Source organism: Athene cunicularia (genome assembly GCF_003259725.1).
Source record: "Athene cunicularia isolate RWA chromosome 3 unlocalized genomic scaffold, athCun1 chr3_part1, whole genome shotgun sequence".
NCBI lineage: Eukaryota > Metazoa > Chordata > Aves > Strigiformes > Strigidae > Athene > Athene cunicularia.
Window position 1 is genome coordinate 54,164,032 of NW_020799097.1, and position 26,580 is coordinate 54,190,611.

General features: G+C 37.9%; 1 protein-coding gene across 1 annotated transcript; it reads right to left on the reverse strand.

The window, feature by feature from the left end:
* Positions 1-10,828: 10,828 nt before the first annotated feature.
* Positions 10,829-26,359, reverse strand: GOPC (golgi associated PDZ and coiled-coil motif containing). The gene is made up of 9 exons (XM_026844525.1): positions 26,270-26,359; positions 24,403-24,567; positions 21,783-21,806; positions 17,966-18,141; positions 17,553-17,718; positions 16,283-16,378; positions 15,352-15,516; positions 14,490-14,670; positions 10,829-13,972 (listed from the first exon to the last, which is right to left on the reverse strand). The coding sequence occupies exons 1-9, from the start codon at positions 26,357-26,359 to the stop codon at positions 13,854-13,856; spliced, it is 1,182 nt and encodes a 393-aa protein (XP_026700326.1). The 3' UTR covers positions 10,829-13,853.
* Positions 26,360-26,580: the final 221 nt, after the last annotated feature.

Here is a 26,580-nt window from a genome sequence, read left to right on the forward strand (position 1 = left end):
CCCAGTGACGGGCTAAAAAAAGTCTCTCAGTGCCCCATTTAGCTCAGCTTTTCTGTCCATAAGCTCTAGAGAAGAAGCACCCACGAACAAACGTCTGCACCCAACCCTGCTGCTGGATGCATGTAATTGAGGAAAGGATGAGGATGCACACACCACCCCCCAAGCCTGAAACCAATACTCCACCCACACAGCTAATTAGCCTGACTTTACAAATAAGCAGGGTTCAGTAATCAGGGCTACTCCCCATCTAAGGAGCCACCTAGATAATGCAGCACTGCAATGGGACAGCACTGCTTCATAATAAACTTTTGGCATGCCTCCACCACATGCTTTGTGCATCTGCAAACATACTACAAGTGTCAAAGGGTTCTTGGTAGCATGTGCCCATTTCTGCTGCTGCTCAAACACGTCTTAACACAGCTGGTTTAGCCTAATGAAAAGTTGGGTCTCAGTTTGCACCTTGCCTTCATCCCCACCCTCCTCAAAAAAAAACCCCAACCTGCAAAACTGCAGAAAGACTGCTTAAAATAAATCCCCAAACATCTTCATCCTCCCCGTGTCACATTGCCTTGGTGCTGATGGGGACAGAGGCAGTGCAGCAGCTCTGTAGTCAATCACAGCTCCTGGTCACTGCCGTGGTGCTTCATGGTACATATCTGAGGGACTGCTGAGGACACTTAACATAAAAAGCCTTGGCCTTCTCCACCACAGCCCGGGAAATAGGAAGTTTTTAGTGATCCTATTCAGCAGATACGCAAGGGAACTTCCTACCTGTGTAGTCTATCCTGATGGTGGCGGAGATACTAAATCCTGATGTAGGAAGAAAAGAGGACTGCCTGAGTCTTCCCAGTGGTAGTGGCTCATCCTCATGCTTCTCTGAATGGCTTCTCACATACCGGTACATCAAACTCCATCTGCCTACATCAGCCTGTTCTCACCATCAAAACCAGTTGCAGGTATCACTCAGGCAGCCTTACCAAACATCACACATTAAAAAATTTTCCTTCCACAGTGAATGTTTGAGTATGCACCATATTGAGACATTTACACGCTTGGAAGGGCTGCGTTAACTCTGGGTCTCTCCAGTGTCTCTAGAGATTGTGAGAGAGCAGAGTCTGACCCTCTGGTCAATGGGAGACTTCCAGTAGCATTTCTGTACCAAACTTATTTTCTGAGAAGGCACTCCCAGTAGGCTGGAATGATAAAACCAAGCCAGAGTTCACAATAAGGTTAAATATTAACTGATCAGAGCACTAAGGGCCTGCCTGTCCCAGCTGCAGCTGGCAGCAAGCTTCTGACTTGGCCAAGAGCAGGGTCATGTGCTATGTCTCTGACCAAGGAAATTGAAGAGGTGGCTCTTGAGGTAAGAAAGTGTAAAAGATGATGTAAGCTACCTACAGCTGAAAACCAAAAATGACAGCTTAGCATGTGTTTCCAGCTGGTGCCTTATATTTAAAAAACAGACAAAAAACACCCACAAAAACCAACTAGAACAAAAGTTCCCAAAACACCACAGTAAAAATACAAATGTTCTTTGCTCTCACCTCCTTAGACTGGGAAATAGATTGCAAATTCTTATTTCTTCTGTCAAGTACCTTTCCGACACTCAATATAAAAGCTTTTTTTTTTCCCCCTATCAAATGTAATTCTAAATAGTATTTCCCTATTTCTTTCAGTTTCTAGAGTTTTAACATCAGATATTCCTTAGGTATACCAGAATCTTTACATCCAACAGGCAATAAATTAAAATTGGTCCTTGCAGACTGGAACTAGGATTTCCTCAGCTCAGGGGATATACTACTCACTTACAGCATCACCTGCTCTCTTTTACTGTCTTTGGATCAAGCAGTTGACCTCACCTCACTCTCCAGACACCATCCACAGGATGTATTCAACCAACTCAGTAGCCCACTGGCTACAGCAGTCCCTTCATAAGTGGGGGAAGGCAGGAAAAGCACCAAAGCCAAACTGTATTCCCTGCATCTGGTTAAGTGTTGTAAGCACTGAACTAACACGGCAGCGGTCACAGCACTGCCCCAGCACCTGTTTTAAAATGAGGAATCCCTGTTTCATTCTTTAAAACGGAAAAAACCCATAAAATTGGATTCCAGCCATTAGAAGCAGGTTGTGGCTTGTCTGCATTACTGGCATGGCTAAACCCCAGGAAGACTGAGTTTTTAATGCAGACTTTCTTCAGATTTTTCCCACCGACTGTCCTTTGGCAGTTCTCTACTCCATGAGCAGATTTTAGTGGAGGCACAAGATATTCCCTGCACAGAATGGCAATGTCAGCCTGTGGGCCCCGTTACAGGAGCAGACACCTAACGGTGATTAACTGTTTGGTGGATCACTATCATTGAAGCACATATGATTTGTTTTTCCATGGTGCTGGAGACTGCTAACCCATGGCAGACACATGACAAGGATTGCTGTACCCTTCCCCAGCACTGCTCCATCACTGCCAAACTCCCTGGACACATTACCAGAAGCTGAGCTGCTCCAGGACACATCTCCAATTACACTGAAAGAAAATGGTCTTGTGGCCATGCAGAAAATTGCAGAAGGCAAAAGAGGCCTTTCAGGGCTCAGGTAATCTAACTTGCATCTGCAACACAGAGTAAACCAGATGACCAGTACTGGTAACTTGGTAGAGCCCGTGCCTCTGACCTACATCCACTGCTGAATGGGAGAAGTGTTAAGTCAGCTCCATTGTGACATCCCGAGTTAGCCCCGGTTTTGTATCTCTATAATACAGGTGGCAATCATCTGACATGAGGACTCACTTGCTGTTTCTGAGGGATCTAAAAACCACAGCAAGGAAGCACTATTGCCATAACAAATTACACTGTTTACACTAAGTTACACTAACAACCTCTGACCTTAAAACAGTAGTGTTGCATTTCAGCAACACCTTCAAAAATGTGCATATAAATTCACCACTGAGGTAGTTAATAAAAACTAAATGAAGAGCAATTATTTGTCAGTGTCCTGGCTCTTGCCAAAGTCAAGCCGGTAATTTTCTCCAGGGTGTTCTAACTCAGTTCAGGAGGGCAAGTATCAAAAAGCAGAAAAATGAACAGTTTTGTCACATCTAAGAAAGGAGTCAGTGATGTCACAGCAGTCCTGCAGGGTCAAGCACCCACTGAAAAGTAACCTTGTAGAAACCCATTAGTGTTCTTTTGTTCACCCTCTCTTCAAAATCACGTTTGGTTTGCTCAGCAAGCGTGTGTCTTACAGGCTCCCCTAGCCTGTCATCAGTTCAGACCCAAGAAATGACAAGGTTATGTTGTTGCATTCCTTTTTTCCTTATTAATTTTCCATAATAAAAATTCTATACTGCCTTTTTCTTTCCAGTGTCAGCTATGATGTAAGCTTGTACTGACCTCCAACCTCCACTGTGATAATACAGCATTGGGTAAATGAAAGCAGAATTTATCGTTGCTTTTGAAACTCAGTGTTGTTGATACCTATATTGAAAATTACCCTGTCACAGCTGTGTGGGGTTAACAAGACTAACAACATTAGGAAGAAACAGCAGCAATGCCTATGAATTATTGAAGACAGAATAAGTTTCGAGGAACAGGCTTAAAGAGAAGGTGCCATTTCTGCACAATCACTTTCAAACTTAAAATAGAAACCTCTCCTGAGGTCTTTTTTTCCAAAGTCCCCCAGTACAGTTCTATCATCCATCTGTGACACACGAGAATGGGTCAGATAAAGTATTTCTAAACCAGATAAAGATGAGGGAAGACATCCTTAGTTGGGGAAAACTCATGTTATCCATGATAAGGAGGACGCCTAGCATCTGACTTTCTGTGCTATCTCATTGTATAGTCTGGACATGAGAATTTGGAGGCTTCTTCATCCAGACTTCACTGTATTTGTTTAGGCTTGGCCTCACATAATGCGTCTGTAAATCCTGAAAAACATTTGTCATCTACAGTATGCAGAGATTTTTCAGTAACCTCTTGTCCTGGGCTGAGTTAATTCATTATTTATTCAGACACTTGCCACACAGATACTGAGCTGCCATGTGACATCCAAGAGATTATCATCCCATTTATTTTTATACAGTCACAGGTATTAAAAAGAGAAATCCAGGAAGGGAACAACTTGATTAAGTTAAAGCACAACATCATTTTTTGGCATAGCAAAAACTATAAGACAACATATATGACACAGTACTGTTATTAAGGCTTTTGTGTCCTGATTAACCACCCTGAACTGACCTCAGGAATCTGTAATTTTGACTAGACACAAAATTTTTAACAGACCTTACTAGAAAAGCTCCCTTAATGATCTGCATTATCTACTGACCTGAAAACAAACAGTACCCTTGAATACCCAGCATTTCCTCCTATGAGTCTGAGCTACTAAAAGGAGTGAGAAAACTTAGAACATAACAAATCATTCAAAACATTCTTTCAGCCAGATCAGATGACAACAGAACATAATAGACTTTAAAAACATATGTATGATGCCTACCAGAAGGTAGGCAAAGAAGTAATGCCAAAATTCAAGGCTTAAAAGAAACACCAAGAACAATTTAATACAAACAGTACAGGAATATACAGCAATGGCTGAAGCCTGACCCGTGACAGGGAGCTTATCAGAAGTCCTCCTCCACAAGAAGTGGCAGATAGCAGAGAAAATGGCAATGTCTGACATAAAAGAAGGGGAGAAAAGGCCATAGAAAGACAGTAAGTTACATTAGCCATCACCCAGACTCTGCTCTGAACAATTTAATGCCTTCAGCATGTACCAGAAACTTTAGCCTTTACAAATGTATTTTACACGTCTTAATTTCTATGGCCCAGGCAACCATTTCACAGATGGGCAAACCGAGACAGACATATGCTGCCACTTGTCCAGAGCTGTAGCAACAAATCAAGCCCACCCAAAAATGTAAAGGCCTCTGAAAACACCAATTGCAAATCTGTGAAAAGTCCTCTGTCGTGCAGGGAGAGAAGACAGGGGTGATAAAGACTAAGATGAGCTAGCAGACCTCACTTGAAGAGGCAGCTTTTCTTGACATCTATGGCTAAGCTTTTTATCCTTGTGACACCATCTGTTCTAACAGACAGTTTTATAAAATTTGAGTAAGGTGACCTGGATAAAGCATGCCTGTTATATGGAAATATCAGGGTCATACATGGACACGGAAGGTTGTGGACAGCTCATGCAACTTCTCTTCCACAGATATCCAAGTGCTTTCAGCACCCCATCATAAAAGGCAGCAGAAGTTCTTTCTGACACCCCACAACACAGAGCAAGCCACGCTTTTGGTAACAATGCTTCAATAACTTTTCTACTATCTTACAAATGCCTGGCAGATGGCATTCTAAGTTTACCTCTTGAGGGTAAGTATTTCATTTATATAGGTAACTTTTTGACAGATGAAGTCACACTCCATAACCCCCAGTTATAGTACAATTGTGTCACTGTGCAAGGATCAGGATCAAGGACATAAATATTTTATGTCACAGAACATTTTGCTAACAAATTAACCAATCACCTGGTTAATGACAACAAACAGGGTCTGGAGACTGCACTATCATTTGGTGGAAATCAACAGCAGTAGTGAAACAGTGGGTCAATGCAAACTGACCTTCGTCTTTCCTCCAACCAAAAGGCTTCTGTCTGAAACTAGACTAGAGCAAAACGTAACAATCATCTCCTTTTTTTCTTTTTTTCATTTCTCCTTGCCACAGTTTGACATCATCATGGGCAGCCTCTGTTCCAGCAAAGATCCCAGGAATGTGACAAGGCTGGCTGTGTGACACGATTGAAGAGCACTGGCAAAGTGCAGGCCGCAGCATTTACAAATGTACCCGATATCTCATTTCAGGTTTTATAGGTGCTTTTGGTCCATTCTTTTGGAAAGACTTAACCTACCCACAGAGATAAAAAATTTCACTGCTTGGGTGTGAGCTTGTAAGAGAGCAGAGCACTCATTTTTAAAGTAATTGATGGGGATATTTAAGTATTTTTTAACAAGTCATGAATCCAGATCGATATGAAATTATAAGTGTGTGTGTGCAGGTTTATGTGTGCTTGTACATATACTACACTGATACAGGGGACAATTCTTAGTGCAAGAGGTGTCACCTGCAAAGTACTTGCTACAGGATTTGAATTAAGATTAGATCACAGAATCAACTAGGTTGGAAAAGACCTTGAAGATCATCCAGTTCAGCTATTAACCTAACACTAACAGTTCCCAACTACACCATATCCCTCAGCACTATGTTGACCCAACTCTTAAACACCTCCAGGGATGGGGATTCCACCACCTCCCTGGGCAGCCCATTCCAACACCCAACAACCTCTTCTGGAAAGAAATACTTCCTAATATCCAGTCTAAACCTTCCATGGTGCAACTCCAGGCCATTATCGTCCTATCACTTATTACTTGATTAAAGAGACTCATCCCCAGCTCTCTGCACCCTCCTTTCAGGTAGCTGTAGAGGGCGATGAGGTCTCCCCTCAGCCTCCTCTTCTCCAGACTAAACACCCCCAGTTCCCTCAGCCGCTCCCCGTACGACCTGTGCTCCAGACCCTGCACCAGCTCCGTTGCCCTTCTCTGGACACGCTCGAGTCATTCAATGTCCTTTTTGTAGTGAGGGGCCCAAAACTGAACACAGGAATCGAGGGGCGGCCTCACCAGTGCCGAGTACAGGGGTCAGATCCCTTCCCTGTCCCTGCTGGCCACGCTATTGCTGACACAAGCCAGGATGCCATTGGCCTTCTTGGCCACCTGGGCACACTGCTGGCTCCTGTTCAGCCGGCTGTCAATCAGCACCCCCAGGTCCCTCTCTGACTGGCAGCTCTCCAGCCACTCCTCCCCAAGCCTGTAGCGCTGCTGGGGGTTGTTGTGGCCCAGGGGCAGCCCCCGGCATTTGGCCTTATTGAAACTCCCCCAGTTGGGCTCAGCCCATGGCTCCAGCCTGTCCAGGTCTCTCTGCAGAGCCTCCCTGCCCTCGAGCAGATCAACACTCCCACCCAACTGGGTGTCACCTGCAAACTGACTGAGGGTGCCCTCGATCCCCTCGTCTAATCATCAATAAAGATGTTAAACAGGAGTGGCCCCAAAACAGAGCCCTGGGGGACACCACTCATGACCGGCTGCCAGCTGGATTGGAGTTTCTTATGTTAAGAGTACATGTTGCTAGAAATAGTTCTTAAGAATAAATTTTTTCTTTTTTCTTAAATTAGAAAAAAACCTCAACAACCAACCCAAAAACCAATAGGTCCTGTTTCTCAAAGTCGCATTAATGCTGAAGATTTGAAGGAAGCTGCTGCCCCCTTTTGGCACTAAATACAAATGCAAATACTTAACACTAAAAACCAGGATTCTGATCACAAATTGGAAATAAATAATAGATAAGTTTTAGTGTTGAAAACAGCATAAAACTGAGATAGCCTAAGTACACTTGCCTATTGAACCAGATTATTCAGGACAACCACATTAGCTCACTAAAACTGAGTGGTCTTAATACATGGAAGTGCTGTGTCTTTAATTTTAAAATAAAATCAGTTTCAAAGTTAGTAATACATGACCTGGATATAAAATAACCACTTTAGGAGCACAACAGATCTGAAAAATTTCCGCTAGCTCCCTGAAATGGCTTATGACACCCCATGTCTGTTGTAAATCAGCAGAACACTTGAACTGTCACACTGGACAAAAAGGAAGATCAAATAAATAGGAAACTGCAGTAACACTCACTTGACAGCTATACAAAAAATCCCCATTTATCATATATAAAAAGTCCATTCCCCAGTTCCAAGCCCAAAGCTGCCCATGCTCAGCAGCTGAGGTGTGCCATTGCAGGGTTTAAGTCATAGTGTCCATTGGGAATCCCTTCCCAAGAACCATAGATAACCATGTAAAATATAAATTAAACCAAGAGGAATGGATGCCTTTGTGGACATAACCCAAAGGTTCTGATCCAAGACAATCAGCATGGGCAACCCACAGCAGCTTTCTCCTACCTTTAACTGAGGAAGGGTCAACAGTGGCAAACTCATTACAGGTTGTTCCAACAGGGAGTGAACAGGGACACCCCATTCCTTGTCAGAAGGAAAAGTGTTCAGGGCAAGGATGTTTCCAGCAGTGTAAGCCCAGTGGATGGACTACGTAACCACTCCAGTTCAGCAGCATGACTGTCAATGCTTCCATTCCCCTAAAGAAACTGATAACAAACATAAACACTTGGACAACAGCGAATAAAATATTATTAGAAAAAACATCATTTTTCATGTCAAACTGATTTATTCCATTTTACAGAAGTAATATTTGTGCAAATATTTAGACAGTTAATAGGAAAATAAAGATTTAATAAACAGGACTTAAAGAGATTTACTCATATATTTGTTAACAATTTGAACAGTTTAACAGAAAAGTTAACAGATGTCTCCTAAGCACCCGCTGACCTCTAGCACTACAGGCAATCAAAACATGTCTGTGAATGCCTTTACTTTCACTTCACTTGTTTTTACACTTTCTTAACCTCCTGCTTGAGACCCAGCCATTGAAAACCAGACAGCAGAGAGAGGACAGCCCCACTGCTGATGGAAGGGAAGCTGGGGAGATGACTGAGGCTGCAGTTCAGAGGAGCAGTGCTTCTGCATTTAGAGAAGGAAATCTGAAGAAATCGAGTGCCAAAAACTTAATGAGGGAAATGTGATTGTTATCTCCAGTAGAAAGTTACAAAGAAAAAAACAGCACATTTTTAACTAATTTTCCTGTATTCTTTTTTAGAGATCAATGCACTTCTAACATACCTCTCTCAGGGGACTGGAAGAGCAACCTCATGCAGAGGCTTCAAAACACTGGTAGCTCCGATGCTTCTCCTCAGTACAGCAGGGAGAAACAAGTCTCGGCACGCTAAGCAGAAAGCTGACAGAGAGACAACAAATTTTGACAGCCGATTGAATTAAACATTTGAAAAGTGTGTGGAAAATTTACCCAAGTGACTTCTATTTTCTCCTAAAAAGGGAAAACCCTTGAAAGATATCGTTTGGCCTTATTCAGCCATTTTGACTTAGAAGCCCTGTTTGTGTCCTGGCAGTATGCGTGTGGGCATCAGGAGCGAATACCAAAGTAGGTCTGTGGCAGGAGTACACCAGGCAAACAACAGATAAGGCAAGGCTTAATGCTGAAGCACAAGTGGCAACAACTGCCTTGTTGAAAAAAGAAAAACCAAAGTTGAGTATTTTTCTCTCAAAGTCAGCATTTTTGCCACTTCTGAACCCCTGGCTTCCCTTCCAGCTGTGAAACTTCTAATTTCTAAAGAATTGGAAATCACATGTTGAAAAATATACACTCTGGACAAAAGGTAAGCTTGAACTATTTTAGGGAATTTTCTTTTCAGGACATTGAGCTGAGGAAAAACAGACTCCTTACACATATCACAACGAGTCATGACGAGTTTCTCTTCTGTCTCGTGTAAACTCTGAAAAAAAAGAAATGCGGAGGACTATTGAGTAATCACAGTCATTGGGAGCAGTCCCAGAGGTCCTTCAGTCGGGCACTGGGACACAAAGAAATTTTGAATGATCTTCCTTGACCCCAGCTATTTTTTTCCTCCTCTTCCCATTCGTTTTCATCTTCATTCACAGCTGCCTCTAATCTTCTGCTTGTTTTATGACAGCTCAAATAAGTGTAAGTTTTCTCTCCTCTTCCATCTGCTGAAGTCACCCATAAACCCTTCTAAATATTTTTTACAGCTAAAAAATAAGTACTTGCAGTTCTAGACCTCACCAATTGTGTACTATAATCTTTTCATCCAACATGACTCAGCCTTGGCTATAGACAGTTCCTACCATCAGTGTCTTCTACTCTCTTACACATACTCAATAAATCCTTAAGCATTACCATAACTACACTACTACCACAGTTAGCATACCATTACCTTTCATTTAAACTCTCTGCTCATTCAGATGAACTTGATGCATTAGGCTAAGATGACCACTCAAGTACAGGTGAGATTATTTTTTTAAACTATAATTTAAAACACAAAACAGACACTTAATCTGAACAAAAAGACTTTAATATCAGAACTAAAAATTATAACTTAAAGTGGTTTGTAACTTCAGTGGAAAACTCAGAATATACTTATTCCCAATGCATGGAAAACAAACAAAAGTAAGAAAAAAGACAGAAAGGCAGTTTTGACAATTTTATCCAAATGACTTAATCCTTTGATAGGACTGGGTCTTTATAGATCTTCTTAGCCAAAGGCTTCAGAATATTTATGGTATTATACAGCCAGACACTGCAAATTATTTCCTTTTTTCTTTTACTGAAAAACATTCAACACAAAACGCATCTCAATGCAATTTGAGACATGTCTCTATCTTTTAAAAAATACAAGTTGTTATTAACCATTGCTGGCCAAGACTGGATTAGTGTCAAACTTCATGTTATATAGCTTTGTTTTTTTCCTCATACTAGGTTTCTGGCCAGGTGTGGACTACACACTTAACAGAAAAAGTTCACATGTAGGACTAGGTGTCTTTATTTTAGATATAAAAGCAGAAGAAAATTAAATACCATCTTAATTAGGTGCAGAAATCCCTGCAGTGCAGAAGACTATTTACAGGCTAATAAAAATATATTATATTCAGCTTAACTAGATGTATATATTCATTGCAAAATGTTCTGCTACAAAGACAAGAGTAATCCATGACATAATGTTTGGACAGATATAATAAATAACTAAATTTTGTTTGATACAACTGTGGATTAACATATATTGAGATGCATACAAACCCTCTCCACTGCCAAGCATACACTTCTACAAAGGAAATACTACATACAGTCTTTGATCAGAGTTAAATTTATTGCCATAAAGCACTTTCCTTAACTTACATGCTTTTAGTTAACATTGGTCCCAGACGCCAACACACACTGTCCACCTTTAGCTTAAAATACAATTGTCTCAATGAAGATTTTTTTTAATAGGCAAGGAATTATCTACTAAAAAAAAATTGCAAAATTTTCTTTAGAATATTATTTTATTTTTTAAAGTAAAAATATATATACACACACACACCCACACAAGTAAACCGTTTTACACTTTAAAAAATAAAAATGAAGTCTGAATACTGACTTTCCTCAGAAATTCTTCCAAGTCTAATTCATTCAATCTCTGGGAATCAGCAGGACTGAGTCTTCCAGTTACTGACAAAGGGGAACACATATTTGTCTACTGAATCAGGAAATCTCAACTTGCAAAACTTTTCTCAGTTTAAGTATTAATCTCTAAGCATCTCAGTATGACTACAATAAACCAGCATGTTAAATCAGCTGGTAGGAAGTATGGAGTACATGGAAACAGACTGTAGTGTCTGAGCAAAATCCTCCCATTCAGGACTTTCTAAACAAAGATTATAAAAACTGCAGGGAAGGAAATCCGGTGATAATTTACTTCTACCTGATTTGTTTACTCTTATTCATTCTCCTCAGCAATTGTTCCTTCTGTTGATCTCATATATAGGTTAAAAATAGACAAGGTGAGAGCTGAGAAAAGGTCCAGCAACTTCCAGAACATGAAGAAAAGAGCACAGCATCATAAGAAATTGGTGGACAAGGAATGTTAGGAAAATAACTCCAGAAACATTCTCCTGCTGCAGGCTAAAACTGATCAAAAGCATTAAGCATAAAATAAGGTATGCCAAGAAGTAAGGAAGAACGAACAAATAAAAAAATTCATGTTTCACTCAAATAAAGGAAAACTGTAGGCAAATTTAAAGTTACTAGACTAGTTGGGCAAGTCTTTTTTCTTACAACTGCAGCAAGATTTCACACAGTGGTGATTTTTCAAAAGACTAGAAGATCATTGCTTGGCTTTGAACTATCCTTTCTGACAAAGAGGACCTTGAGTGTTCCAGGCCACAGACCATTTCAGAGTGCACTCTGAGAAACTGGGGAAAAACACAAATCTGGATGCAAAGTTATGGCAGTGGATTCATCTGCTAACATGCAACTGATGTGTCCTCAAGTTTCTGAAGCTTCAGAAAAAGAAACATGCCTGGGGACTTGTTTCTTCTTCACACAGCTTTATTTTTAAATACTAGATTCTGTTTGGTGAAAACTGTACAGCTTTGACTATTTTTAAAAAAACCTTCAACAGTACGCTGTATGACAAAGACTATTATAAAAAATGAACCCAATAACGTTATTCCACTGAGGAAGTGGAACTCATGCGCGCACGCACACACACACAAAACGATCGTGTAAATAGCGAAGTTAAGGGATTTATAAATAGCAAAATCTTTGAATAAAGTATATACATTTTTAGGCTTTTTCTATAAACAAATATATATAGTGCTCCTAGGAGAGACAAGTAACTGTGTTCTACATTACAATTTAGAACATAAGATTAGTTGATGTTACTCTAAAGGCCTTTGAGGTTTTTTCTTATGTATGTCGTATGTACATCCTACACAGTAAAACTTGCAAAGATGTCTTTTCACATTAGTTCCTCTCTCAATGTACAAAATCTTATCTTTTCACATTATAGTTCACCAGCCTGCAGAGCAGTGAACAGGAAAGCTGGCATTGCACGCTGAAATAATAAATGTGATTACAATGTAGAGCTCGCATGTGGAGAGTGCTGCAATTTACCAAAAGATCTACAAATGGAATATGAGAAACTGTCCAAGAAAACATCCTCAACATTTCCATTTTCAGCCATGCCATGGGCCTTTAGATGTACACCAATTAAAAGCTATTTTAAGATACACTGCTCTAACAAAAGGAGTAACATTTTGTTTCAACAGTAAGACAATTATAAAGCTAATACGACTGCCATAACATAACACAGATAGGGCCAGACACTGTATGATTCTGAGCACCTCCTGTAAAGTACTGTGCACTCAACTTTCACTTCTTTAAAGATTATTTTAATGTGAAATGAAAACATTCAGTACTTATCAAAAGCACTCAACATTTCATAAGGTCAAGCTAATGATGACCAACTCAATCCACTCCGCATTAGCGGTAACCATATCCATTCAAGAATGAACAATAAATTGATGATGCCCAGATAAAAAATACCAAAGGGTCCACGTAATTGTGAGTATTTTTTAAACTAATCTTGCTTTTATAACCATGTAATACTTTGTTAAAATACTTTACGAGCAAGTTTCAAATGGAACAATTGGCAGTGAATGCACTAAAACAACAATGACAAAAATCTCACTCATAAAATGAGCCTGGGCTGAAGGATCGTGATTATCAAGTACTCCACTGTCCCATGTGGATTTTGATAGTCTTTGCTCAAATAAAAGCTCTGGTTTTTACTATTCTGAGAAAAAAATAATAAATCCCACGCTTTTAAAAGTTACAGTTCAAAAATCCTAAGTACAAAAACTCACAGATGCAATGGTACAATTACCCCCCTCATCCTTCTAGAGTTAAAGCTTATTTAACACCTAACGGAACATCAGTTGTCCCTTTAAAATATCAAAGGGTCAAAATAAGGTGGCCACATCTTATTTTACTTCCCTGGGCACATCAATGAGATTAAAAGTTGAATGTACTGAGGTTATCCTTTTTAGAAATCCCATGCTTTGGTGCTTATTATTAAAAGAAAGTTCATTTCACATGCCATGTGTTAGATAACTACTGTGTGTCACGGAAAAGACAGTTTTCCACATTTAGAATTGCTCACAATGAAGCCCTGAGGTAACCGCCTTTTTTCCAGGCAACAGTAATACAGTTCCCTTTGACATTTCATCATCCTTTTACAACCTATACTAGTATATGCAATTTGTAGCAGTCAATATTGATTATCTATTGTTCCCAAAGATGGGATCTGTCCAGTTGATGGTTTTGTTTGTTTTTAGGATAAAGACTCAGCAGAACGAGCTAATTTGGGTGCAGTGTCTTCTAACGGAGCTTCAACTGAATTCCCCAGGTCTCCATTTTCATGTCCATCAATACTTGGCTTCTTATCAAACACTGCAATATAAAAGAAATTTAATTTAAGGAAGAGAAGCAATCTTGGGAAGGACAGATCAGTGAGCCTTATTTCAGAAAATGGAGAGTGTGCTGAAATGACTACTAGAGTAAGAGCTAACAGGTTTTTAGCAGAACATTGTATGACAGGAGAAGGATGAATTGTTTTTATACCTTTCTGATCTAAAAAATGTATTTGAAGCAGCCAACAACATAAAGCATTAAAGGGAATTAACTACTCTTAGATCAGAGTCAGGAAAAGATAAAATTAATTTCAACCTTTGGGAAAAGGCAATCAGAAAAAACCTCCACAAATTAATTCAGCTAATTCGATTGTATTTAAGTAAACCAGGCCAATGAGTGTGGGACCAACCAAAAGAGCTGACAGCCTACTAGTAGGTTAATTGAATTAACAGTAGATTAATTTTACAATGAATATAAAACCAGTATTTTCTAGAAATTGGTTTGCATATTGAGACTTCAGGATTATATTGCATTTAACACATTTTAGGAGGTTTACCTTGTGAGGCTTTGACATCCACATTTGCATCTTTCCTATTAGAACTTGAATTTGCACCTTCTTCCAGTTCATCAAGATATAAACGATAACGATGTCCACTCTCATCCTCATATTCTACATTTTCATCATCCGAATCAACTTCTGGAGCAACATACACTACTTCAAATTCAATCTCACCTCTCTAAAATGCAACAAAAATTATAGATTTACTTACTACTACACAGCTACATGACATGATTACTGAGATGAGCTAGGTTACTAAAAAAAATACATTTTACTGTTGTAAACACATTTACAGTTGTGTTGAACATTTTCGATATGTATCTGAATTAAGTTTTTACTGACTCAAGAAGTAGAGCTCTACAACTAAGATTTACCAAAGTTACCTGAATTACCTATGTATGTACCTAGTTATGTACCAACACAATTCAGTGACTTCTAGTAAGTTAGTTCTCTGATAAATTAAGTCCACCTGTTAACTGTCTGAAGACGGGAAGCAAGGCAGGAAGAAGATCCTACCGCAAAGCATATAAGAAACATTGTTTGGCTGGAGTTGTTAAATCATAAAAGAATAAAATGTATGTCACTAAGGAATTATTTCTGTGGGGCAACATAAGAAGCTGATTTCCATGAGCCACACTGAAGAATCATTATACAATGCATGCATTTAATTGAACTAGTACTGACCCAGCATTTCTCTCCTTAAATTACAAGACATAATTGTAAGGTGATACAGCTTCAGGAATCACTGTAGCTTACCATAACACTATGCTTAACAGAAAACATTAAAATTCAAGGTGATTCAATAGGCAGAACAAAGAAAGCACCTAAATGTGCCTATGGATAACAGGTCCCAACTGACCTGTTGGGAAAGAATAGTTACAGCTTCTTTATGTTTGGCATCTCTTAGATTAACTCCATTTACTGCCAGAATGGCATCACCAACATGCAGCCCTCCACATCGATCAGCAGGTTGTCCAGGATGGATTTCAGAGATCAGTATTGGAACACCATGCTCCTTCCCACCCTATTAGAAAAAAGTAATTTTAATTAACTAAGATGTCCATTAGCATAATATCCACATTATGGTAGTTGCTCGTAAAGTGCTTATTTCAACTTTTATTACAGAAAATTAGAAAGCATGCTTCAGACAAAAAGAACACTTAAGAAGAACTCATGAGATGCTTCCCTCAATTCTTCTCCCCACAATGGAGCAGACAAATTTCAAATAAGTACTCAGAGGCAAAGGAGATAATTCTGAATAATAATAGAAATATAAACTCATATACAAGCTGATGAAACCTCATTAAAAAAGCCCATCAGACACCATACTGACTTGCAAGAAACAATATTTATATTTGGAATAAAAGTATAATAGCCAGAATTTTCAAAATTTATTGTAAAACGTTAATACAGCTTTTGTTAGGTGTGAGATGCCAATAACAATACTTTAAAAAGTTACAAGCACAAGCACTAAACTTTGGAAGTTAGGTCTCAGATTGTTTCTGCTCTTCTGCAGACCTACCACACCTGAAATTCACCACTGGCTAATCTGCTAAAGTGTCTATAGCCTAAACCTAAGTTGAGATAGTAAATTTTATGTAAAGTGCAATTATTTATTTCCTAATCTATCAAAATGAGTCTTCAAGTTCTGTGACCATAGCTATGGACTTGCGTGTGCTTTTTTTTGTATCTTCTAACAATACATTCACTGATCCACATATTTTACAGACATAAAATTACATATTTAAATTGCTTCTTCTGTGTCATGGAAAATAAATGCAAGTATTTACTGTGATTGAAATTCCTAGTCCTTCATGGTCTTCTTTAACTAGCAGAACTTTTCTGATTGGACCAACACCTTGACTCTTCTTTAAGGCATCAGGATCCTAGTTTGATAAAAAAACAAACATAACATAAATGTAGACGTGTGAGCCAAAGAGTGATGCATTTCTGCATTTTGAGAGTTTTTTAAATTAAATACAGGCAGTATATCAGCAACAGTTTTAGACTAGCTCCAGGCAGGACAAACTTACAGTGTCCATTTACAGACAGGATATGAAATTAAAAAGATTCCTCACTATGCATTCCTGATGAGAATAATTATGTCAATTATTTTAGTGCAAAACACAGAACTTAACTTCAGTAGAAGGAAATCAGCCACATATTAAAAATACAAAGGGACAACACGACAGAATGCTGATCACTGCTGAAGAGTTATATGATGTAAACTGCCATTTAAAACCAATCAAATGATACAAGTTGATGTAATACAGTCCCAACGAAGAGGTTGCTTGCTCAAGTTTATTTTTGTTATAATAAAACCAAACCATACCAAAAGCCACTCAACTCAAAACTAAGAGACTAACCTTTACAATCACACATACACATATTTGTCCACCAATATTTTATATGCAATTAGTGACATAAGCAGTAGGATCCATCTAACCAACTAAGGTATTTAGATCAAAGTAAAGTACTTTCCTGAAAATGTTTTGGTTTATGCACTGAACACTGAGGTGATAAACAGGTCACGTGCCAAGTTGGGTGATTTCTACCAAGGTTGCCCACAGTGAAATGCCTTTTAAAGGTTTAATTTTAAAACATTCCTTTTGGAGGGGAAAAAAATATTTTACAGAGTGTCAATTTATCTGGCCTTTAAAAATTTTTTTTAAAAATTACTTTCAGTTCAATCTAATCCAAAAAATGTTATTCTTCTTGGGTTTTGTAAATAAATTCACTCCACATTTGGAAACCTAAGTAACAAAATTATGCGGTTAAATTCATATTTATACACAGAGTTGAGGGTCAGTTTTCAAAAGGACTGAGTGTTCTTAGGTAAGTCAAAGAAATTGTATCATTTTTCATTTATGGTCATTTATGGGGACATGCCATTCAGCATGGCACTGTCCTTCAGCATACAAAAGAATTAGATATTCAGAAGTACCATTTGAAAGAACACAATATTGAAGTGAAAACAATCACAAAAATGAAAAAATAACTCATATCTATTTTCCACAAATGATGGAAATTATGGAAGAACAGTTCATCTTTTCAACTTACATGTCCTGGTGGTGCTTGCATTGGTCGTTTTAGATCATTCCGACCTCGACAAGCTCTAATAACAGTTTTGTGACGGTGAAGGTGTATTTCTGCTTCAAGCTGATTCCAGAGCTTGTCATGAGCAGGCCCTTTCATATCTCGGCCCAGTAACTGAATCTGCTGGACTCTGCATAATGACAAGAGAGTAAAGCAACACACTATATACAACTCATACCCTTCACCTGGCTACAGCACACAGTCATGCAGTAACTAGTGCAAGAACTGTGGGGATTTTTGTTTCTTCCTTTTGTTCAGTTAACTCCAAATGTGAGACTCTTCCTACTTAGACTTAATTTTGGACTCTGGGGATGCAAAGGAAGAAAAAAACAACAAAAAACATCTCATGCTAAAGGACATGGATTAACTTCACATACCTTCCAGCTAGTTCCTTATCTAAATACTTGGCTGCCAATCTTGCTCCATAAACCTCAGCCTGAAGCACAGCTATGTGTCTACGAAGAGCTTCATTTTCCTTCCTCAGCAACTTCACCTCAGCTTCCAGCTGAGCTTCTTTCACTTTTTCCTTCTTGTTAGCTTCAAGTTCTCTCTCCTTAAATAAAAAAAAATAAAAAAAAATAAAAAAAAAAAGGGAAAAAATAACTGAAAAGCTTTTATCAAAGTTAATAATCAAAGAGCACTTACTGTTTCTGCATACACAATCTAAAATTACTCTCCTATGTACAAGACATGCATGCAGGGAAAAAAAATGAAAGCAGGCACTGTCACTGCAGCTACTGGTTTGCATACTCCCCTCTGGGGAGAGGTACCCTTGCATTCAACTTTGTGCTCCTGACATGATTTTTATCCAGCTTACAACTCCTTAGCACTAAATGCAAATACCGGTTCAAAGTCCACGGAAGAAAATTAGCAACAGTGCTTCTCCCTGTGACATAAGGGTGGCAAAATCCCTGGGTGAAATAAGGGTGGCAAAGTAGCCTGAATATCATCTTCACTTATTCCTGTGTTCAAACAGGCGAGTCATACAAAGAAAGAAAACACTATCTTCAAAATAAAAAAGTAACTACAAAAACACTAAATATTTCAATTTTACAATATTCTTTAACTATTTTAATATGATGTCATGGAAATGTTCTGTAAGTCCGTATGCCCTTAAAATGACAATTATTTTCATGCAAACAACCAAGAATGTCCAGACAGGGACATTTTCAAATTAGAGACTGAAGACCACAAAAATAAAGCCAGAGATTCTACACATGAAAATGCCCATCCTGAGAAACTTAGAAAATAATTAGTACAAAATAGCTTTGTTAAAACAAAAAACACACAGTAAAACCACACTTAAAGCAAGCTATCTTCCCTCTTTCCCCACTCCCCCTCAATAAAAAAGGAATTATGGAAATATAGATTATTCCCACAGTGGTCCATCCCAAATGTACAGAAAATGCATAGTCCACTTCTAATACCCAGAGCACTGCAGTGAAAAGAACTTCAGTATGCTCAGATTACTATTCTACAAAATCTACTTAAAGAGCAGCATGTTTGACTACTTGTATGTTTTATATCCTTTCTGCAAAATGGGGAAAACACCCCACTGCGAACCAGGAAAGAGACACAAGATCTATTACTGTTTCCTTTCAAAAATATCTTGTCAACTGAAGGAGCAATAAAAACTAAGTTCACCATAACGCATTTTGGATTTAGAGTACTTAGAAAAACCCTGTTCTCTGTACTTGTACCAATTGCATCATTAAAGAGATAAAACCAGGAAGTGCTACTAAGAAGTGATAAGACAGAAACAAAATTCTATGGAACTGGCAAGACAAATCTGTTATCAAATTGTGAATATGCTTTTCACTATTCCAAGCCTGGATATAAAACCATGAATATGGTTGATATTAACATATTTGATAAATTAAGCAAGGTAGGTCCTTCCAAAGAGAAGTATTGTCACAACAAGCGTATATAAGCATTTATAGCTATTTGCCAGAAAGTCAATTCTGAATTTGATGGACTCCACTATCCCCCTCATCTATTAAATACTTCTATCAGGTTAGATGAATAGAGTACATCACACACATGCACATGTTGGCCACAAACTGTCCAGCATACTGTTCAGGAGTAGCAGCACAAAGGTTGCTTGAAAAACGCTGGCATTTCACTTCCTGTAATTCCTATACTGACCCAGTTTCATATTAGGTTTGACTCCATACACGTTAGAAAACGCATCACACAAAGCCACTTCTGGTCTCTGGGTTAGGGGTTGTCCTGTGAGACGACTCTTCAACTAATCTTTTTGAATTGCAGGATCACTCCTAAATCAAGAATTTCGACTAATCGACATTTCAAGAATAGGAGTTTCTAAAACTACCAATTCTCTCTATTATGATGATGGCCTTGGGCTATTATAATTCACATCTACTGCCAGCAGTCAAAGGGCGATTACAAGAATTCAGGAGTGCCAACATGCTGCATTGCATCTACCACAAACTTTAGCTGTAAAGAAGGGTCACAGTTCAGACAAAACACAGATTTTACAGTAGCTGGAGAGTCCATATACAGGTACAGTGTTCCTGTAACACGTTAGCTATGCATATATTGAGCAGCTTGATGCAATATTGGCAATGTAGTACAGGCTCCCCATTTGTGAACGTACTCACTATTAGAATATCTTTTATTTGACAAATATAAAAAGACAAAGACTAGAATTTACAACAGACATATGAAGGTACATTATTCACACCCAAACCTCCATTTTCTTCCTCCCTGGATATTTTTATGCTTTATTTACTAAATAAAAGGTCATAAACTAAAAGTTCATAATATCTCTGACAATAATTTGTTAGAATGCACCAGTCCTGTTTTCTGTTCAGAAAAAAACTTTACAGATGCACGAGTTCCTTGATGTATCAGAAATTTAACTTGGGAGAGAATTCCAACCTCCCCCAGAAAAGTGAATTACTGAAGCGATCCAAGATATTTGATTACACTAGCAAACTTCATATAGCATACTTTACCGTATATAGACGAAGTACACAGCTGAAAAAATCTCATCAAGACCAAAATTTTCCATTAATTTTCTCTGAATTTGGTTTGTCATTTATTTAAACAGAAACTCAAATGTTACATTTCTAAGTGGAATCACTTTTATTCATGCATTTTAAATGTTATACCTAAAATACAAGGAACAATGTAATTCCATAGAATTGTTTTCTTCCCATTTTCTCCATTACTATGACTATTGTTCTGTGACTGAGGTGGAACATTACACCCAGAAGCTATTCTTCTCTGGACTGTCTCCAGCTGATCACCACATGAATTTAAAAAAATTAAAAGGTCTGCAATACAGAATCTCTGAAGATGTACTGAAAGAACATGACTTGTTTTGAACTACTGTTGAGAGATGTGACAAAATTCTCAAAAAATGTTTTAAAAATTGAGGAAGTTACAGAATAGTTTCATGCTTTCTAGTGTTCGCAGTATTGCATAGGCTCTGTTGTACAGAAAAAAAATATTCTGTTGGCAATATAAAAAAAATAAAGAACCAAAAATGCAACTTCAACGTTGAAGATCAAAGCTTACAGTTACCAGCTATGCTGTGGCTTTTCAAAGAGCAAACACTGAGTAATGCTAATGAGGTATATAACAGAATAATAGTAGAAAAGCTGTTTAAAAACCTTTCAAGTCTATCACTGTGAAAGACGGAAAGATGAAAGTTAACTTTGCTTCACTTTTTCTTCTTATCTATGTATTATTGTTCTTATAATGCTATTACATAAGCCAGTAAATCATATTAAATCATGCTCATAAAAAGAACTGAGAAAAGGGAAAACAAGGAAAAGTTGACAGGGTTTTTTTTTTTTTAATACATCACACAGAATACTTTATATTACATTGATAGATGTGTACAGTGTTTATGCTTTAGAGTCTAACACCTTAACATTTTTTGAGATACTGCCAGAATAATCTTTCAAAATATCAAGTTGCCAGGTATCATCCCAAATTAGCTGTAACAGTAATAAATAAAAACACATACAGACTTAAGAAAGAGGGCACCTAAACTATAAAACTAAAATGCAAAGAAAATCCTTTACACAGCATCTTGGCAACTGACAGGAAGAAGGAACAAGCCACATCTGTTTTGCCAGTTTCTGAGGTCAACATATATATATAAGTTGCTGCACAAAACAAAAGCATTGCTTAAACATAAAAAAAGGCAATCAGCATACTTACCATTTCATCCACAGAAAGGACAGACTTAAGGCAGAAGAAAAGAGTTCCATAATTAGAGAAACAAGCAATAGGAACTTCAAGAAAATGCAACAACATAAATGACTTACTCCAAAAGAAATTTACCAGCAGATTGTTTATTTTATTAGAAGGCATAAAGAACAAGCACATTGCTATAATTGTACTTAGCAGCAATTTTTGTATTTTGCAGTGAAAGTTTAATTACAAATCTTATTAAAAATTTTAACCTTATTGTAGTATTGAAAACAATACTTTCTCCTAAAATGCCAAGAAGCTTTATGGAGAATAGCAAGATAATGCGAAATGCATGAAATTAGTTTTGAAAGTATCATAGGAAATACACTCTGTAATATGACATCTGTTATACAAGTAATACATTTTTCCCTTTCAGAAAGAATAACAAAATATGTATCACAAAGGGGATATCACAAAAGAAATGGCAAAAAAGATAAATCAACTACCTAAGTATAAAAAAAAAAAAATAAATTTTCAACTAGGCAACTTTATACTCTTACAAAGAAAGTTATTGTGCTTGGACTAAGCAGACAAACCACTCCTAAAAAGGGATTTGGCCTGAACTGCATGATGTTATCAACTGCTTAGTAATCTCAAACATTTAAAAATCTCTGAGTTCATCACTATGTACAATTTTACAGTTTGTGGGTATACATTTATGCTAAGTGTCTACATACAAAAGAGCAGCAGTTGTCATTAACAAAGAAAGCAGGAAGTTAACTAGTACAGAACTTTATTTCCCCATCCCATATTCTGTTGACAGTCCTTCATTGCCCTCAGAGGCTTTCTGACTGCCAGGTCAGCGTGACAGTTTTTATTTACCTAAAACTCATGACTTGCCATTTTACTGTCATTTAAGCAGCCTCAGTTTTGCTTGTTTAAGATTCCCAGACCTTTATAGCTTTTTGTATCTAAAACAGTTTAAAGCTAAGCTTCTCTCCATTAAAATTATCAAATCCCTAAAGGCAAAGTAAAGCAAACTCAAAAGATTAGCCCTGATGTTTATAAAAAAGGAGGAACTAAATGTAATTAAGGAGAGAATATCACACTAGGATGTCAATAAAACTCAATTTCAACACAGATAAAATCTGAAACAATGCAAGTAAAAAGTATTTCTTGTCACCTGTGGGGAAAAAACTGCTGTCAATAGCATGGAGATTTAATATATCTTTAGAAATGGTTTATAACAAGGTAAGGAGAAACAAAAAGGTTATAAGTATTACTCTGTCACTCAGAAGTTACGCCTCACAAATAAAATTTAAGGATCAAAATCACTCACAGTGATGTATGGGTTGGCTTAAAAAATTTGCTACATGTAAACCTGCAGCCTAACATTTACAAAATGCTGGTGATATTTAACTCATGATTATTTACAGAGCCATAAAGATTATTAACAGCTCTAAATAAATTTAATCATGCTTAAGCTATAATTCAATACAGAACAAATTATATGCAGACAATTCAGAAAATGTTCCCCTTCTAGGTCTAAATATGCAAGTATTTAGACCTAGAAAAGTATCTCTAATTCAGTTACAGCTTTTGGATCAGAAACAGGAAGAATTTGGGTTACTCCTGTTACTCAGTGATTCGCTTAGATAGCCTTAGATTGATAGTTACTTACTATCAAGTAACTATCTAAGATAATAGACTTACTATCGAAATAATAGACTTACTCAGTCTACTACTGTGCTTTATTATACATTGATTAACAGGACAAAATAGAGAAGAGTAATTGCATGTCTCACAGATGTTGGGACTAGGTAATTGTAACCAACCTGTGAAGCAATTTTAAAAACAGTCAGTGAGCTAGACTTTAATTTATGTCAACAGTTAGAAACCACAGTCTATATAACATTACTTTAGTTTGCTAATTTACGAAGTTTTAGTATTAGAACCTGAATCTGCATTGTGGCTATTAACGAGGCTGACTACGATCTGGTTATCAGTTTATGCCAACCAATTGCACAGATAAGTTATTTGGTGGGCTTTGTAAAGGTCTAAGCTTCTAAAAAACATATCATACAAAATTATCAATAGTTCTTTTATGACAGTCTCCTGCATGTAGCAATAGATAGCACCATAGACACATCTGTAGCATTCTTAAAGAGAAAGAATGACAATTGAGAGGACTATGATGCCATCTACCCTCTCTCTAGCAAAACAATCCCATTCTTACTTTTATCAGAGTGTAACTACAATAAAACCAATACTAACCTCACTTTAGGCTTATTTAAGATACATGAAGATTTGGTTGCATTTATATATTGGAAGCTATTATCTTTTCAACTTCTGCCTCCAGAAAAACTTAAGAAAACACCAAAATATTTTCTTATTTTACTTTCAGAAACCACTAAAAAACACTTTATGCAAGAACAACTTACTAAATTCTTATTCATTATTCTGATGTTATTTATGATATTTTTAATGGCTGCTAACAACCAACCATAAATGCTATTTAAGAAATTAACCATCTCTTAACATTTTTTTAATGTAAAAATTTGTAATCAGCGTATTTGTACCTTCCAAGGAAGAACTTCACCCAGGAGATGAAAAAGTATAATATAATCCTCCAAACTACCATACTTACCAGTTTTGCCTTAATAGCCCCAGAATCAACACTCTGACCGGTTTTGGCATGTAGCTGAAGTTGAACAGCATGGAGTTGTAAAAGCTGATCATGCACTTCCTTTTCCAACACTGCTTTCTCTGCCTGCGTTTCTGTCAGTTCAGACTTCAGATCAACTAACTGTGCCTGTGAAGATATAAACCATCACAGCAATTAAAGCAATGATTAAATAGGGTCATCAGAACTTGCTATGTATCTGCTATACACAGTGTAATCCAGATGAATACATGCTGTCACATATTCCTCTGAAACCTAAGTCAAGCACTGGATCATTTGCAGGCTTTTCTCCCCAACTGCCACAAAATTCATTCACCCACAGACCCAGCATCAAACAATCATACTATCAAAACTAATTAATAGCTGAGTTTCTTCTCATACAAACAATGGCATGTGATGCTAAATCTTACTGAAAGAAACTTGATCAAAGTAAAATGACAAATATTAATACAATGCTGAAATCAAATAACCCAATTTACAACTGGTCTATTATCAACAGCTTAACTGAAATAGGAAATGAGGTAGGCAAACCAGAAGCCATGTAACATGCTAAAATGAATTTGCAGAAAACCATGAAGAGTTACTAACTCCTTAAAAAGTAATTTTGAAACATTTTAAATACAGTTTACATGTTTGTATCTGGAATAAAAGAACAAGTTCTAACATGATTACCAAGTTACTTGTTATCCTTAAGTTCAAGTAGCATTTTATAAAATAAACTACATTTACATAAACTTTAAAGCTACCAATCGCCAAAAAAACCCACAGATTATGATCTCCGTGGATTTTTAGTGAATTCCCAGAGTATATTTTTCTTCCAAAATTTGGAACTAAAGAGCAAAATGGAACACCCATCAATTCTTAAAAAAACCCTCTCACACTAAAGCAGGAAAGCAGGGTATTTTGGTATAATGTTGTTAAAATATCTAAAGTTCATAATGAATATCAAGTTGCAAGACAACACTAACCCTATTCAGCTATGGAAATCACTGCTTTAGAATGTCTGTATTAGTTTAAAAAAAAAAAAAAAAAAAAGGAGGAATGATTTCACTATCAGTGGGGAGTACTTACTGAGTCTAACTTTAGGTACATAATTTAGATGGACAGCCTCCTTAAACTTCCAGCATAATTCAGGCATAAGTAGGCTCTTCCAGAGGTGAATCAGAGCACCTAATTTATAGCGCAATTTGATGAGATGTGTCAAGCCAATCACCAGCTTGCTGCTGTCAAGAACAGTACGATCTCCCTTCCTGACCCCTGTGTGGCAGGTGCGTCTACCCAATGAAACAGAGCTTCTTGGCTGCTCAAGTGTGGCAGCTCCTGACGGCCTTTGCTATCAGGGTTGCACGGTAGTTTGGGGCCTTTGGCCCATGGGAGCCGCTGTTGACGGCAGGACAGATTGGGCCCAGGTATAAATGGAGTCCCCTGGGGAGCCACTGGAGCTCGTCCCCTGGAGCAGCACACTGCAGTCGAGGACTCTCCCCTTGGGTCAGGACGCTGCCCAAGGAAACTCCTCGAGTGGCCCTGGGTCGGGACGCTGCCCTGAGCAGGTACTCACTTGTCAGGTGAGTGATAAAGCGTTTTGGGTTGCCATTAAACCCTAGGTAGCAGGGCTTTGTAAAGTGTTTGGGATTGCCGTTAATCCCCAGGGAGCAGGGCTGTGTTCTGCATTTTGGGTTGCCATTAAACCCCAGAAATTTGTTCTTGTCTCCTCTCAGACATTCAAATTTACAGAGAGCTAGTCAACTGTGTTAATATTTTTTTATTATTATTTTTGGTGGTTGGTTGTTTATTTGAGAGCATCCGTAACACCCTAGTTTTGCCCTCTTACCCCACATATCCAGGACTGGAGGGTGGGAGATGCCCTGCCCATGAGCTCTGCCAATTTCAGACTGGACTCCCCAGAACTGCACTGAATCATCTATCCCTGTCCACTTAGATGGAGCCTCAACAGATCATGTTAACATCTACTTTTTGGCAAGGAGTGGGGCTGAATGCATTTCCACCCACCAACTGCTAGAATGACAAAAAACTCGAATAATTTGTAAACCCTTGCAGAACTATAAAGAAAAAACTAAGATGATGTTTAAAATACTACAAAGCCATATAACTTTAGCAAAATGAGATACAAAACTTTCCCCA

Coding starts and splice junctions, on each gene's coding strand:
- GOPC (XM_026844525.1), bottom strand. CDS start 26,359: ATGATTCAGTGCAGTTCTGGGGAGTCCAGTCTGAAATTGGCAGAGCTC. Junction 18,142..21,782: donor TCCTTTCTGTGGATGAAATG/GTAAGTATGCTG, acceptor TTTTTATTTAAG/GAGAGAGAACTTGAAGCTAA. Junction 13,973..14,489: donor GGATGTCAAAGCCTCACAAG/GTAAACCTCCTA, acceptor TTTATATTGCAG/TGTTTGATAAGAAGCCAAGT.